Raw genomic sequence first — 16,519 nt, forward strand, 5'->3', positions numbered from 1 at the left:
CTTCTGTGTTGAAAAGCCCGACATCACCTAACCCACTTCCTGTGAGCATAGGCCATCATAGACCCTCCTATCTGCTGCTTCACTCCTATTTTCAAGCTGCAATATATTCTGATGGTTTCTGGTTCCCTTATTTCCTCAATGGCTATGTATTTAAGCACATGTGCAGCCCAAATGTTCTCAATAAAAGGAGAAGAACTACACACAGCATTCAGTATTTTTTTTTTTTTTTTTTTTTTTAAAGAAAAAATATTTGAAATTTTCGGTTCTGCATGACAAGTCCACTTTAAATATTCTCTAGTCCTATGACTGACCACATTGGGTGTGAAATGCGGTTTGGCAATTATGTTATTCCAAAAAAGAAGCAGGATCTTAAATGAAGCTGTCATCATGAGAAGTCAGCCCTGCTGATCAGACTGAGTTTTGTTGGGTGTTGGACGGTTTTGAGGGTGTAATTTCCCTTATCGACTCCAGATGGCTGGTGGGGTGGACGTGTTGATTGAAGAGACTTTTATCGGAAGCCAATGGTGACTTCAAACTCAAATGATATTTGGTGTCTTTTTTTTTTTTTTTTGCTAACTTTAATAAACTAACACTTGGCCACTGTTGACCTCAGTCATTACAGTTCTGTTGCGGTTATTTCTTAGAAATCTGATTGTCATGCATTTTCTGTTAAAGTAGACCTAAACCCAATCGCTAACGTCTTATAGAAATTTTGAGACATTGGTGTAATGTAAAAAGTTATTTTCAACTATTATAATCTGCAGTTTTCATGAACATGATCCCCGGTGATTCTGCCGTGAAGATCCTTGTTCAGGCCTTTCCTGTTATATGGTGACAACACTCTGTCCCGGTGTTCCTATTTTTCTCCTGTGTTGTCACTCTGTCACGTGGGCTACAAGAGGCCATTAAAATACACATTATACAACTATGGCCCACTTGTTGAAAATCCTTTATTAATATCAAAAATCACAGGAAGAAGAAGCCAATGCATTTCAAGGGGGCAATAAAAAAAATCCCCCTTCATTAGGGCTTGAAACAATATAGCAGAAGTATCTACTGGGCTCAAGACAATACTTCTGGATTAAGATTTTAATAGGAGAAACAGTTACTGAGTGGTTGTTCCAGAGATTTTAATTGAGGAGCTTTGTCTTAAATCCCATATATACTTTTGCTACAGTGTTTCAAGCCCTGAGGAAGGAGGATTTTTGGCCCCCTGAAATGAGTTGACTGGTTTTTGCTGTGACTTGTGATATTAAAAAAGGATTTTTGGCCCCCGATACACATTAGATGCTTCTTGCTGTAACTAGTGGTATTAGAAAAGGACTTTTGGGTGCTCTTTTGACATATTCATGACTCTTTTCTTTGAGAAAGAAGCCTCATTTTTTTTCCATCTCTTTTTAATCCTATCTAAATGTCTGATTGAACACAAGTTTCTCTTTTTATTCAGGCATATAAGTGTTTTGTTTTTGTTTTTTAACAATTGCGTAACACTGAAAACTTAAAATTATCCTAAAATATCCTATTCTATTTCAATAACGATTTTAGACTTGATCAGAAGTGTGGCAAGATCTCTCAATGCTGACATATTGGTACAAAAAGCTATTGATCACTTTCAGTCAAACTCTCCTATGTCCTACAGCTGGCTTTTATTCTGCAGCATTGGACACAAAAATCTTGGAGGTGTTTAGTGAATTGAAATCTGCCCAACAATATGGGAAGCATTTTAATGAAGCTGTATTTTTTTTTTTTCCTTAGACATGTCAGTGGCCAGATATGACTTGGAAGTAATCTCTTTATTTCTGTCTTCTCCCCAGATGTACCGTGGCTTCAAAAAGATGCCTCAAGTCCAATATATCTACACGGAGTCCTCAGAGAGCCTCTGCGGAGTTAAGCTGGAGGTTAACAAGTATCAGTACCTGATCACAGGTGAGATACTTCTGTGTGTTTGGCACAGAGGGCTAAAGCCTTTCAAGTGCCAGTATACAAAATCCACATGCGTTTTTGGGGTCAGGGGATGTAATTATTATTAAAAGTATAAAATGATACTGTATGCGTATTATTTAGCTGCCTACCTGCAGCTTAGCTTTACACTGAAGGAGTTGTGTAGCATTGATGGCTCTCACGTGTAGACAGATTTTGTCAACCCTTTGGAAAAGTCTAAACATTGGATCTCTGTGTCTATCAACCATCGACACATCTGAAGAATGTAGAAAACATTGAGATCACCTGGAAATTGTGTCCAATGGGTCCTTATTGCACAACATACAAGGCCAGAAGGGAAAGTCAACATGTTTCTGGGGCTCAAAATTCCTACTGCATCAGGGCTTTAAATATTGGCAGTAACTGAAGACTGGTGACCTGAATCAGCACTATTTTTATCCTGTGTTTTGCAACTTGTTGTCCAGTATTCTCTTCAATTACTGACAGTATTTAAGCCCTAATGGATTGGATTTGTCCTTTGACCTCTTTACATGTGCAATAAAGACCTACTGGACTCACATTCATTTTGTGGAACTCTCATCCTTTCTACAATCTTCAGGATACACGAAACCACTGGTCTCTAAACGGTGGCCCTTTGCTGGCCTTTATCTGGTCCTTGGGACACTATTCTTCCAAATTATATGAGGCACTATTCCTCCCACTAACATCAAATCTGGGGCACTATTTCTTCCACTGGCACCAATGATGGGGCTCTACTGATCCTACTAACCACCAACCCTGAGGCCATGTTTACCCTCACCAATGCTGGGCCCAGGACATTTTCCACCCCTGTTGTCCATAATCTGGTGCCCCTAAAGTGTCAAGGACAGAAAACTGGCCCTTTGTTTAAAAAGTTTGGATAACCCTGCCCTAAACACTCATCCTTTTACAAGGATACCCTGGTTGACAGAGAGCTGCTTTCTGAATTGAGATCTCAAGCCCTAACTTTTCCTACTTCCTAGATCCAGCATTCAACCAATACATTTATTGTCCAGTGACAAAATCTGATCCAGCTAAATCATATATGAAATGTTTTCAGTGTCTACCCCAAATATTGCACAATAACATATACTGCAAGCACCACCTACTGTATGCAACAATATGAATTGGCATTTTTGTAAAATTGTATTTAATTGTATATATTTTTTTAAATAAATCGTCCTCTGTATGATGCAAACTATATTGCCAAGTTTGTGAACACCTGACCACCACACCTTTTTATGAGCTTGTTAAACATCCTATTCTAAAATAATTGCCATTAATATGGAGTTGCCCCACTTCCCGTCATTGGCTATAACAGCCTCTGCTTTTCTGGGAAGACGTTGCACAAAAATTTAGAGTTTGTCTGTAGGATTTGTACTCATTCATCCAAACGAACATTTATGAGGTTAGGTACGGATGTGGGATGAGATGGCCTAACTCATAATTAGCGTACTATTTCATCCTAAAGGTGTTTATTAGGGTTAAAGTCAGGCCACTTAAGTTCCTCCACACCGAATTGGTCAAACTATGTCTTTATGAAGCTGACCTAGTGCACAGGGGCACAGTCCTGATGGAATAGAAATGGCTGTTACCAAAACTGTTACCACAAGGCTGGAAATACTCAACTGTTTAAAAATGTTATTGTATGATGTAGTATCAAGTACCTTTCACTGCAAACATCTAAACTCAGTCATTTGAAGGAAGGTCCACATACTTTTGACCAAATAGCTAGGTGGAATCTCAGATGTCTACAAACATTTGTTATAAAATGGTGCTGAAATTTCATCTGATATTGTTGATAGGCTATAATATGGTTCCTGTGTTCCTGTCTAGGCCGCGTCTATGAAGGAAAGGTATATACCGGACTGTGCAATCTGATTGAGAAATGGGACAAGCTCACATTTGCCCAGCGTAAAGGGCTCAATCATCGCTATCACCTGGGATGTAACTGCAAGGTAAGAGGATGGTTTCTTACTATATCCAGTACAGTGAATATCTACAACTTTTTAATTAGTCCTTACTTTTTCATCTATTTTAAAGCTGAACTCCAGCCTTCTCTTCAATATTGGCAGTTGTACAAGCTCCCCCTCTTCCTGAATTGAAATTGCTTACTCTAGTTTCACTGCACAATGTGAGCCCCTCATAGTGTCCATTAGTAATGCAGCAAGTTAGAGACTGATTCCTTTCTTCCCCAGCCTGATTGTCCCTGATCCAGCAACATCAGGTTCCTGCAGATACTCAGTACAGCTGCCTGTATGTACCTCCCATATGGGAAGACAGTTACTGCAATGCAGGAGGAGTCATTGAACTATGAGGGCGCTACAAGTCATCTGCTGCATTTATTTGTGCCTTTTATAACTGTCAGAATTTCAAAATGAGTAGTTAAGTGAAGAATGTAATTTCTTACCCTGGCTGCCCATTCTATGTTACAGATCAAGCCTTGCTATTACCTCCCCTGCTTCATTACATCCAAGAGTGAGTGCCTGTGGACAGACCTGCTCTCAAATTTTGGCTACCCGGGCTACCAATCCAAACACTATGCCTGCATCAAGCAGAAGGAGGGTTACTGCAGTTGGTACAGAGGATGGACTCTACCAGACAAAACCGTGATCAACACCACGGACCCCTGAGCCCACAAGATGTAATGGACAAAAAAAAACCCGAACGTATAAGCAGCAATGAAATTAGTGCCTGATTTCTTGCTAAAATTTAGCACTTGGAACACTTAAGTCTTTGCCATCATACTGAAAGTATATTTTTTAATCACTCTTCTTTTATTTTCAATCACCCATTTAAGCCAGACGGTTTGCAGGGTTCTCTGGGAAAGTGTTGCTCTGTTTTTGTTTTTTCTTTCCTTCTTTTTTATGAAATGAAACACTTCGTTCGGCCACCTGACATGGGCCGTCCTTTGCGAAACAGTGTCGTGCATTTGTTTGTTTCCTATCGCAGCTACAGCCTCCTGCCACAAGAGGTGCTGTGTCCTAAAAGTACATAGTAGACACTCTAGGCAAAAGACTCTATGGTCACGTAGAGAAAATTGTGGAAATAAATTGCAACTGTTTCAAAGAAGTTTTGGGAAAAACAAAAAAAAATATGGGAAATGTTGGACTGGGTGACCCTAAAATTCTATAAAACAATCAGCACCTATAAAGCTTTCTTGAAGCTTAAGAGAGTTATTGTCATTGCACTAAAAGCATATATTTCAGACCTTGCTATATACATTGCCAGTGTTAATTTTTATTTTTTTTGATGAAATGGAATTTTGGCACAATGCCTTGCAGGTCACAGGCAGAACCAGCCAGAGAAAATAAGCTACTACAGCCTACCGCGTGTCATATCGCAGGGCTGTAAAAATAAGATGCAGTTCCCTCTTGTGGCCTGGAGTATTATGCAACACCTTGATTTTCTCTGTTAATATGGACCTATCCTTGAAGGTTAACCCAAATCTATGTAACCTGGGGGATAAATAAAAAGTAACAGGCTGAAAGGCTTACCTTTTGTGAAGAATACACCGCTCTGAGGTCTCTTCCACCAAGGCATTTCATCATGTGATCTCTGAAGAGCAAGACCAGCCAATCTGAATTCTGATGCTCTCCTTTGTCAGAGATCACATGAGAAAACGCCTAGGCTTTTGGTCAGAGGGCCAGCAAAGGAAGGACCCTTGAAAAAAAAATTTTTCGGGAGAAGTAAGTATTTCAGCTCCTCTATTACCCTTTATTTATCAATCCCATCAAGACTGTTCACATAGCTTTAAGTTAACACTCAAGCACAGGTGCACTTTAAAGGGAATCTGTCACACCTGTGTGGAAGGCTCCGATAAAAGCAGTTATTACCCATATACCACGTAATAGTCCTCCCGAAGCAGTGAAGCTGAATCCAGTCACTGGACCACTGCCTTGAGTCTGGTATGCAGGCCATGCCTCAGGGAATGGCTGCTTCTATTGAAGCCATCTCACATATTTGCTTCATGACAGAGGCCTTTTAAAGACTCCAGAAAGTCTTTTATTTTTCTGTGAAATATCTTTATACTGGAGGTCTTTTGTATGATAAAGCTAATATCTTATATTCTTGCTCTGAAGCAGAATCATTTTCTTGGGGATGAGAGGGTGTTAACATCCACTGCGCCATAGATGTGGTCAATGAAAGGTCCAGCAAGGAACGTTTTTTCGATTTTTGGGGGGACATCAGAGGTTTGAATACCTCTGTGACCCAGATTTCCCTGTAGCAGTTTGTATCTCTCCCAAAAAGCCAATATAAAGGTGTCACTTACCCACATAACAGATCCATCAGAGGAGAGAGACACCATCTTTTCATGTGACTACCAGAACTTCTGGTGGGGAGATCTCACTACTGGGGTCCCTGAGAAATAAGATGCCACCATAGGGAAAACTTTTCAAGCACCGAAATATGCAATTTCGGTTATAGCTGGCCTTTAAGTACTGTTACACTTTTGAAGTATTCAGAACATTGCATTGCAAGTGTAAGCTTGCCAGTAATAGTATTATTTTGGAGTAAAAAAAAAAAAAACCCATACCAGTAACAGAAAAATAAAATATCAGGATTCACAGCTCAGTTTTGTCTGTGGCGTAATGACAAAGCAAAATGTGAGAGAACCCAGTGAATTCATCAAGGTGGTGTGAAATAACTCCATACACCTTCAGAATGTTAAAATTCAGTGTGACGATTCCTGTAATGGGGTCATTGTGAAGCTTCCTGCTCCCATCTAGTGGAAAAGATCTGAGTTTGTATGTCTCACCGTCCACCCATGGGACATCCTAAAAAGGTCAGTTTGCAGGATAATCTCACATGAGTACCAAAAAAAAAGCCCCAAAAAAATTATTTCCAACATACAAAGCCATTACACAGCTTTTCCAGCAAATAAAACTACTAGGTGTCAGTTTTTAAATACAGCAGCGTTATAATTTTTCAGAAATCCCCCAACTATTTATTAAAAAGCCATGTTTGAGCTCTAGTTATAGTTCTGCCTATGCTGAGATGATGCCATTTGTCTGCTGCAGACAGGAGGAAACATTTCCTCAGTCTCCTTTTCCGCAGTGATCAGACTGCAACAGGGGATGATCTTTGTTAGACAATTATGAACACAACCAAGAACTGAATTTATCAGGATTTACATGATTGTCTTATCTCTGACCTGGCATCTCAGAGCAGAAAATGCATCCCCCCCTGCACTCTCCTACAACACTCTTAGCCAATCCGAGCTTTACTGCTTTGCACAGCGCTGCCAAACAACAGTTTGAACTACAGGTGGAGAAAGTAAAGTGATAACCTAACCAAGGGGTTGCTTCTCCTACACTGTCCAATTACAGGCTCTGGGCAGGTTTGTGACCAAGCTGTATTGCTTAACTGCAGTAAAGAAATGTGTGGTCACCAACGTTGCTAAGTTATGTGACAGGGATTGGCTTAATACAATTACAAATCTTCTGCCAGGAGAAACCATTCAGGTATATGTTTCCTTGCAAACATGCATTTAACAGTATTCCTAAATTCAGATTTAAGTTACGATTGGGCAGTTTTAACTTAAAAATAATTTATATATATATATATATATATATATATATATATATATATATATATATATATATATATATATATATATATATAATTATATTTAAAAAAATGTAAACAATAATGTTTTACTCATGTGAGATTACCCTAAAAATCGACACCCGCTAGGCAGTACCTTGACACCCAGATAGGGGGAATTTGTGAAATTGTGTATTTTTTGAGTTTCTGTTGACTGGATATTTGAATTGTAAACATTTGAAATTTGAAAACATGTAGATCTCTAATATAAAGTGTTTTTTTTGTTTTTTGTTTTTTTGTTTTTTTTTCGGTTCTGACGAAATGGGTGACTAAAGTATATGTTTTACTGAGATTGTGTGACTTAACATATTTTCTGTTTTATATATTTTTTTTTTTCACTTATTTATCATTTGTAGAGGAAATTTTTTTTTAATATATCTTCACTCCATTCCATGTAGGGAGTTGTAGTTTTTTTGTATGCTATTTACAGGTTTGCTACAATTATATCACGGATGAGAAATATTTTATATCAATATGCTTTTATATTTGCGGAGAATACTCTTTGGCTATGGAGTTTGTATTTTTTTTCCCCCCTTTTGTAGTTCTTCTTGAGAACAAGTGCTTTTAAATGAAGCTGCTCTTTCAGCTTACACAGGAACTTTGTTAAACTTGGTATAGCATGCATAGCCAACTACTGGATAGCCAGAAAGGTGATTGGAGTTCTGTTTATATAACTATGCACTGAATAGAAGTAGATATAACCGATGATGCACCACAGCCAGTTTAGGCCCCCTGTGGAGTCCTATCAGTTGTGGATCTACAAAATGCCGAATTCTTGTTTTAGAAATAGATCTAGTTCTGCAAGCTGGCTGCCTATGAAAAAGTCTTTCCTTTACTTTAATGGCATCTGCAGAATTGTGCCAAGTTCAATGGACTTTACATTTTCATCTGCTATTACTAAAGCCAGCCATAAACGGTTCGAATCTTGGCCAGTTTAGCAGGGACCGGTCAAGGTTTGAATCATGTATGGGTGGGCTGATTGTACCCAAGCTGATCGATTGATCAACTTGAGTACAACAGCCTGTTGGATTTTTCATGTGATTATTGCCAGCGGCTATAGCCGCTAACAATAATCATTGTGTGTTTTCCTGGCCGGGTGGTAGCAGGAAAGAAAATCGCATCATCTATGGCTGGCTTAAGGCTAGCCTTGCATGCTTAGATTTTATTCATTCAACCAGAGGATGAATGTGAGAAATCAATTGTTTTTCTCATTCACACTAAACAGTGTGGATGGAGCGATCTAACTGCATACCCCAACAGCAAATACATCTGATTGGATGCTATCAATGTTTGGCCAACAATTCTCCACTCAGCTCACTTAATTTTGAATTTGATGTTGCTTTAGCCAAACAGTGCTGACGGGGCCACCCACAGCTTGAATTTTGGCAGATTCAACAGAAATCGAAAAAAAATCTAAATCATGTATGGCAAGTTTAAGAAACTAGTACAAATGGTTTGTCGCTGTGCCAGCACTTAAGTGACATTGTTGGTTTTAGGTGGCTTGATAGATTCACAGATCACAATCCACCAACAAAACAGCTACTTGCCTATATCATACTAATGATATGCTGGGCATTCAGGAGGGTCAAGTTTTTTGTTTTGTTTTTTCTTTTAAACATGAGCTTCAATCTTCTTAAAGGATCATTTCAGTGTATTTTAGTTCCAATGGCTCTTAACTAAAAGTAATATTTAAGTGACTTTTATATTTTCAAAATTGTATTTTGTATATTTTTGCATTCTCCCACTATTACTGAAGTCCATAGATCACTGTAGTCTCTTAGACCCCTTGCTGAACAACTGCTGAAATAAAATATCAGCCATTATGTTTCAGGTGGACAGATGTGACTAGTAGACTTGCACTGAGAAAGAGGAGAATAGCAAAGAAGTAGTCACTATGCAGGGTTAATAAGCAGGAAGCAGAGGCTGCCTATGTATTGATTAAATATGTCCGCTTTTAAGTACATAAAGTTATAAACTGATTATAAAAAAGAAAATGCTTTTAAAACATTATCATGTATTCACAAGATTACATTAGGATGTTCATACATACAATAAAATACATGCAATAAATATAAAACATTAAAAAAAGTAAAATTTCCTTTTTTAAAAGATCTATTACCAGGCCTAAAAATGTCTTTCTGATCCATATAAATACCAATGTTCATTGTCTTCGTGTATAGTGGTCATGTGGACCCTATTTTGTGAATTTATATTCGTGTTTTATTTTTGATAAAGCAGTCATCTAGTTTAATATGCAGTTCATAGAAATAGTCTCAACTTATCAAGGTTAATGCTGGCTGTATAAAAATCTATCTGATTTTCTAAGAATAAATCCATTCGATCATTATTGACCATTTTTATTGACTTTTTCCATCTCAAAAGACACTGACTTGGCATTGAATTGAGATGGAACCCATAAACTGGGATGGGAAAATTGCAATTGTTTGGAAATACGGTCACTCAAAAATAATTTTGATCCTGGCATAATTTAAAACGATTTTGACTAGAAATGCCATTTGGCCAAGTTTGCGGTCACACAATCAAATCACAAAATTATCCAGGCTTTTTTCATTTTAAGTGTTCTGAGCGACGCTACCAATGTTGCCAAATTTACAGCTGACAGATTGAATTGGTTGATCAAATGGTCTATATGATGAGCATTGGAAGTCAATTACAGAAAAAAAACCATTTTATCCTTCACTGCTTCCAGGAAAAAGGAAGGGAATCGCAGTAATAGACAAGTAGGATTAGCGACTAACTAAAAGACATTGCAAATGGAATAAACATAGATTATGAGAATTTATAAATTGCCCACTCCTAAAGTCTATTAAGAGCTTTTTTTGGAATCTTCAGAAGTGTTGCAAACATTTTTCTGTTTTTGTATCTTTATTATAGATTATCCTGTACATACTTGTTAAAAAAAAGCTGATGATTACATTTATTCGTTCACTGAAGTGGCCATTTTTTCATGAAAAATAAAAAGTTCAGGAAGTTCCAGAATCAAGAGTCTTTATTGCTGTTACAGTCTGGCCTACCTATACATGCCAATACTACAGCATTTAGCCATCACCGGCAACCAATCTTTAATTTCCCATTAGGGAAGGACTTGGCTTGCGAGCAGGCGGACCACTCAGAACTGGAGTCATAGATATTTTTATTGGGTCATGCTGTCTCAGTGGTTTTATAGTTTTATACACCACTGTTCCATTAACACATCCTGGTGATTCTGCTTCTTTTGAGCCCTTTTACCCCAACGAAGGGTGAATACGTCTTATGTGATCATAAGATGAATCATTGAAGCTACTTTCACCATTTGGTTTGATGCTTCTGTTATGTTTTTTCCTTTTGAGTATCATTCTGGGCACTCACCAATGGGGAGTCTTGTTTTATGTAAGCAACCTCTCACCAGAGCCAATGATTTTGTTAAATTATAATTTTCTCCATTTTACTGAGCGGTCCCAGAGCCTCTTTGATATGTCATTTGTTCTATTTTTATTGGGGAGATTTACCTTTCTATTTGGTGATCATTGTTACCGAGACTGAAAGTGATGAGGAATACTAAAATTCAGAGATGTCATGAGACTAAAGGAGTAGCCATGGGGGGGACAAATTTTCCAATTGGTACAGATTCTCCAATGCCAACTAAGATGGAAAATTCCTTAGTTTTGGGAAGCTTTCCTACCATTTCCTGTTGTATCTCCACAAAGGGGAGTAAAGGAAAAATGTACTCAACATGACGCAGGCATCAAAATCAACTTGATGGGGTTTTAATATTTCCCTGCTCCATTCAAAGCTAAACAAATCTATATATATATATAAAATATATATATGCTTTAAAACTATACTTTTATACTATATATACTATACTATACTATACTTTTACCATGCCCACCCAACAGCAGTGTTGCATCACTTTGTGTTGAACAACACAGGAAACTGTCAAGAAAAGGGCCAGTTGGTTGATTATGTTTTACCATAACGTCTTCCTCAATTTCAACCCTCCTTTGTTCAGTTATTGGTCTGCATAGGCAGACCTCCGTATAAAGATTATTTTACAAGCTCAGTGTACTTAACCAGAACTCCAGCCTTCCCTCCAGTTTTGCAAAATAGTACAGGTTCCTCTCCTGTATTGAAATTGCTAGGTCTGATTTTACTGCACACTGTAAGCTTCTCACAATGAGCATTAGAACCTGAAGCAGGAGGATGTCTAGCATCATCTAGCTATTTTATCCCAAGCCCTACTGCCCCTAGCCTGGCTAACCAGCCAATATTGTATAAAGCAAAAAGAATTCTGGTTGGCCGCACATCCAGTAAAATCACCTTTATTTAAGCAAGACCATAAAAAACATATCTAAGGACATAAATAGAGGGGAACAGGATCACCAGCTAGCGCGTTTCACGCCTCCTTGGCTCTTCATTATAACTCAATAGCTCATATACAATATTGTATAGAGGTTTGGTGATGAGTTCACTGGCTCTTAAAGTGGAAGTAAACCCATTGATTTAACAGTTTCAAAATCGGTTACATTTTCAGCATGTGCCGGAAATGTTACTGTCACATGTGCTCTCAACCAAACTATCAAACCATCCAATGGCTGGTGTCAAAACTGAACCACATGTGCAGCATCATGGCAGTTGAAGATTAAGCAGAGGCCAAGATGACAGCTTCCTTTGCTGAAAATGATAGGAGGGTTTACTTCCACTCTAAATAAGCAAAGTAATGAAAACGGAAAGGCTTTATTTAAAAATGTAATTAACATATCATTTGGGGGGATTAGGGAAGACAAAATATAGGCAGATTAAACATTAGCTTTAACAGTTTATAAAGAGAACCCTATAATTTGACACAGGGGAGCGTGGTGAAGAGCGCTGCCAAATTCTGACCAGGGTTGGCGACAGTCTGCCAGCACAACATCAGGCATTACAGAGAAGAGCCATTTAAGTGGATCTGATGTGTCATACTAAATGGGTACAGCAAACAAAACTGCCTCTCTTCCTGACTTGGCAAGAACATTCATAATAAACACTTACTAGTTAATCATTGATAGACTGTTAAGTAGGTACTTATGACTCCTGAAATTCCGTAATGCAGCTAAAATATATTATTGTCTACAACTTAGCTAAATTTTTGTTCTGTTAGCTTTATGGGCTTGAATATACCAGTTTTCATAAGATAACCCGAATTGCATAAGATAGATACAAAGTATAAAGGATATATGTCACATTTAGGCTTATTTAGTAAAATGGTGCACGGGGTCGAGTACTAAATAATTCTGTACTAGCCTGTCAGTGATTGAATTCTGACTGCTGTGGGTTAACACACCTACACTGCTTATGGAATGCATCTGAAATAATTTACTTATTTTTTTTACAGACTGTTGGTCTACACTACAGTGAGATTATATGATTTAAAACTTACCTTTCTATATTTACTTTATATGATTGCTAGTTTCAGGCTGGCCTTTTTACATACAATCTCTAAGATTGTAGGGCCCATCCCAGTAAAATTATTTGTGCTTACTGCAACTGTTGTGAGTATTTACAGCACCTAAATAATGGCTATCCTAAGCTGGCAACAAATAGATAAATGCATCAGCTAAATTAATACTAAACCAAGAAATGACACTCTTTTTCATAGGTTTTTTTTTTAACCCCCCGAAACATAAAACAAGCAGCATCCGTGTAATATTTTATGTCTTATTCCCAAATTTAGCTTTTAACCTTCTGTGCTCTCTCCTTCTTGTGACTTGTATCAGTTGCATTGTTCTCAGCTGTCTCAGTGGGCTATAGAACACCCCCCTCCCCCAATACACTATTTCATTGGGAAGAGTCGAAGAGAAGGTGTTCTATAGTTTAGGCCTAAGCGTGCAATACTGGTTGTCTATAGATTTAGTATAGTGAGTGAGTGTTGTCACCCTAGGACAGGAAGTTTGCTATTGGCAGGATCACAAGGGGGAAATAAAGGGTGTAAAAAAGCCTGAAAATGAATGCAGCCATCACATCTCAGAAATGGTAAGCTGCACATATAGATCAATCAAACACACCAACCCTATCAAGAACCATCCATGGGTGTCCAATCTGTGGTCCTCCAGCTGTTGCAAAACAACAAGTCCCATCATGTCTCTGCCTTTGGGAGCCATGATTGCAAATGTTATGCTGCGTACACACGATCGGAATTTCCGCCAACAAATGTTCGATGTGAGCTCGTTGTCGGAAAATCCGATCACATGAATGCTCCGTCGGACATTTGCTGTCGGAAAGTCCGACAAAAAATGTTTGAGAGCTGGTTCTCAAATTTTCCGACAACAAAACTTGTTGTTGGAAATTCCAAGCGTGTACACATATTCCGACGCACAAAATTCCACATATGCTCGGAATCAAGCAGAAGAGGCACACTGGCTATTGAACTTCATTTTTCTCAGCTCGCTGTACATCTTGTAGGTCACCGCGTTCTTGACATTCGGAATTCACAACAACATTTGTGTGAGCGTGTGTATGCAAGATGAGTTTGAGCCAACATCAGTCGGGAAAACAAAACACTGTTTCGTTGTCGGACTGTCCGATCGTCTGTATGTGGCATTAGCCTTGCAATGTCTCAAGGGACTAGCCTTGCAATGCCTCATGGGACTTTTAGTTCTGCAACAGCTGGAGGGCCACAGGTTGGACATTCATTCTCTCTGACTGAATTCTTTTTAACATGATCCAAAAACCTGATACAGAGCACCTGAAAAATACCCACTTATGGTTCTATATTTGGCTGATCCAATCAGGTTATCAATTTACTTGGATAGGATTAATGGATTGCAACCTGTGTGGGTATCGATGAGATACAATTCCCAACTGTCCTCCTTGGACTTTCCCAGATCAGAGACTAACAGTGGAATATCCCCTTTCCTGTATATAATGTTGTGTATATACTGTGAAGTCCAGCTAGGCTAGGCGTAAAGTCCTGCAGATGCTCATTATCAAGTCTGCGTTGTAGGGAGAAACATGTGGATTGGTCAGTTCTAGCCCAGTTCCCTGATTCCTCTAATATTATTTATGAAATGTATATTCTGTAATTGTATATTGGCTTCTGCTCTAAAATGTTTGTGTTTTGCAGTATATTTTATCCTAAACATTAAAAAAAATACTTTATATTTCTACCAAACACACTGCCTGTGTCTTTTGTGTCTTTTTGATCGCCTGTCAATCATGTGTAGAAATGTTTAAAGAAAAAAGACCCTGGATTGTGATTGGGCAAAACGTTTGCTTGGTGTAAAAACGGTCCAATTATTGCAGAGAGTGGGAGCCAATACTAAGGCTGGCTATGGACAGTTCATTTGTGACCAATCAGCCAGTGGGCATGATTTAGTACATGAGCAGAAGCCTTGCTGGCTTTCATCATCTAATCATGTGCAAGCAAAAATGCTTTTGTTTTTATTTTCCTTGCACATGATTTGGTACTCTTTGCAAAGTGAAGTCTTGCATCATTTCCTAAGCTTTGGAGCAACTGCACTTGAAGACTGTGTACTTTGTAAAGTACAGTTGTACATTACGAAGTGAACAGTCTATATGCCTTTACTAAATCAACCCCTATGAGTTTCTCACAATGGGGTTGATTTACTAAAGACAGACAGTGCACTCTGCAAGTGAAGTTTCTCCAGAGCTTAGTAAATTAAGCAAGGCTTCCCTTTGAAAGAGTACCCAATCACATGCAAGGAAAATAAAAAAACAGCATTTTTGCTTGTGCATGATTGGATGATGGAAGTCAGAATAGGTGCTGCTCATTTACTAAGCTCTGGCGCAACTGCACTTGAAAAGTGCACAGTCTTTTTGCCTTTAGTAAATCAACCTTATTGTGCATTAGAAGCTGCCACAAAAAAGGTAGAACCCGCCTCATTTCCTAGCTTAAGGATGTCCAGCATCATCTTTTCTCCCCTGCCTGACTCTCCCCGGCCCACCCCTTTCATTCATTGGCTTTCAGATTTTCCAATCATGAACACTCAATTTTACATGTGTGGGCTACCTTGAGCAGTCTACATGCAGGGCCGTTTTTAAGGCCGGGCAAAAGGGGCAGCTTCCCTGGGCCCTGTAATTGTTGTGGGGCCCAAAGCAGCTGCCTCATACTTGCCAACTATCCCAGCTTAAATGCCCTCCTCCCTTGAGGTTTTAGTCCTGTGTCCTGATATCTCAGTGTGAAGTTCTGTTACTAATGCTGACCAGCTCTGCCCTATTGCTGTGTACAGCTGACTCACCTGCAGACCCTGTGTTTACATGTAAATAGCGGCTGCATTGAAAGATGAGCAGAGGAGGCAGGTAGAGTTAAAGGGGAGGGGGGTTGGACTGAAGAGGATGAGGGGGGTTTGGGGTGCAGAGGTTAGCAGGGGTTTTAGGATGCAAAGGTGTACTGACAGGGTGGATAAAGATGTAGGTCATGTGTAGGGCAGCCCATTCATTCCAATGGGCTGCTCTATGCGCTACAAATGTGGAAGAAAATCCCAAACCATTTTTCAAAATTACACGATGCCAAGGCACATGTCAGCAGATGCATGAGGGTGTCATTAACAATTAATGGCACTGCTATGTATCTGCTAAAGCAGTGGTCATCAACCCTGTCCTCAGAGCCCACTAACAGGCCAGTTTTTATGTATTACCTTGGAGAGATGCAGACTAGAATACTGCAATCACTGAGCAGCAAATGATATCACCTGTGATGTATTTCAGTTATCTTGCAAACCTGGCCTGTTAGTGGGCTCTGAGGACAGGGTTGATGACCACTGTGCTAAAGGGTAGCACGTTTCTGTGGTGTCAGGAAAGGATTTTGCATGCGTTCCCAACACACAAATGTGAACACAGGCTAAATGTCTCAGTTACATTGGTGGTCAGTGTAAATCTTCTCATTACATTGGGGCTTTGTGTAGAATCCTTTCATTCACACTAGTGGCCAGTGTGAATGCCCCCCTCACATTGG

General features: G+C 39.0%; 2 protein-coding genes across 3 annotated transcripts in view; one reads left to right on the forward strand and one right to left on the reverse strand.

Moving 5' to 3' along the window:
- The window catches only part of TIMP3 (TIMP metallopeptidase inhibitor 3), a 71,367-nt gene extending 56,651 nt beyond the window's left edge, over positions 1-14,716 (forward strand). Inside the window, exons 3-5 of the mRNA XM_077469155.1 lie at positions 1,815-1,926; positions 3,796-3,917; positions 4,395-14,716. Coding sequence (XP_077325281.1) covers positions 1,815-1,926; positions 3,796-3,917; positions 4,395-4,592 — 432 coding nt within the window. The 3' untranslated portion in view covers positions 4,593-14,716. The remainder of the gene's footprint in view (positions 1-1,814; positions 1,927-3,795; positions 3,918-4,394) is intronic.
- SYN3 (synapsin III) overlaps positions 1-16,519 on the reverse strand; it is a 600,616-nt gene that overhangs the window by 288,521 nt on the left and 295,576 nt on the right. The gene's annotated exons all lie outside the window — the stretch shown is intronic.

The sequence above is a fragment of the Lithobates pipiens genome, unplaced genomic scaffold (genome assembly GCF_037356315.1).
Source record: "Lithobates pipiens isolate NorthernLeopardFrog02 unplaced genomic scaffold, aLitPip1_a1.2 Scaffold_8, whole genome shotgun sequence".
Taxonomy (NCBI): domain Eukaryota; kingdom Metazoa; phylum Chordata; class Amphibia; order Anura; family Ranidae; genus Lithobates; species Lithobates pipiens.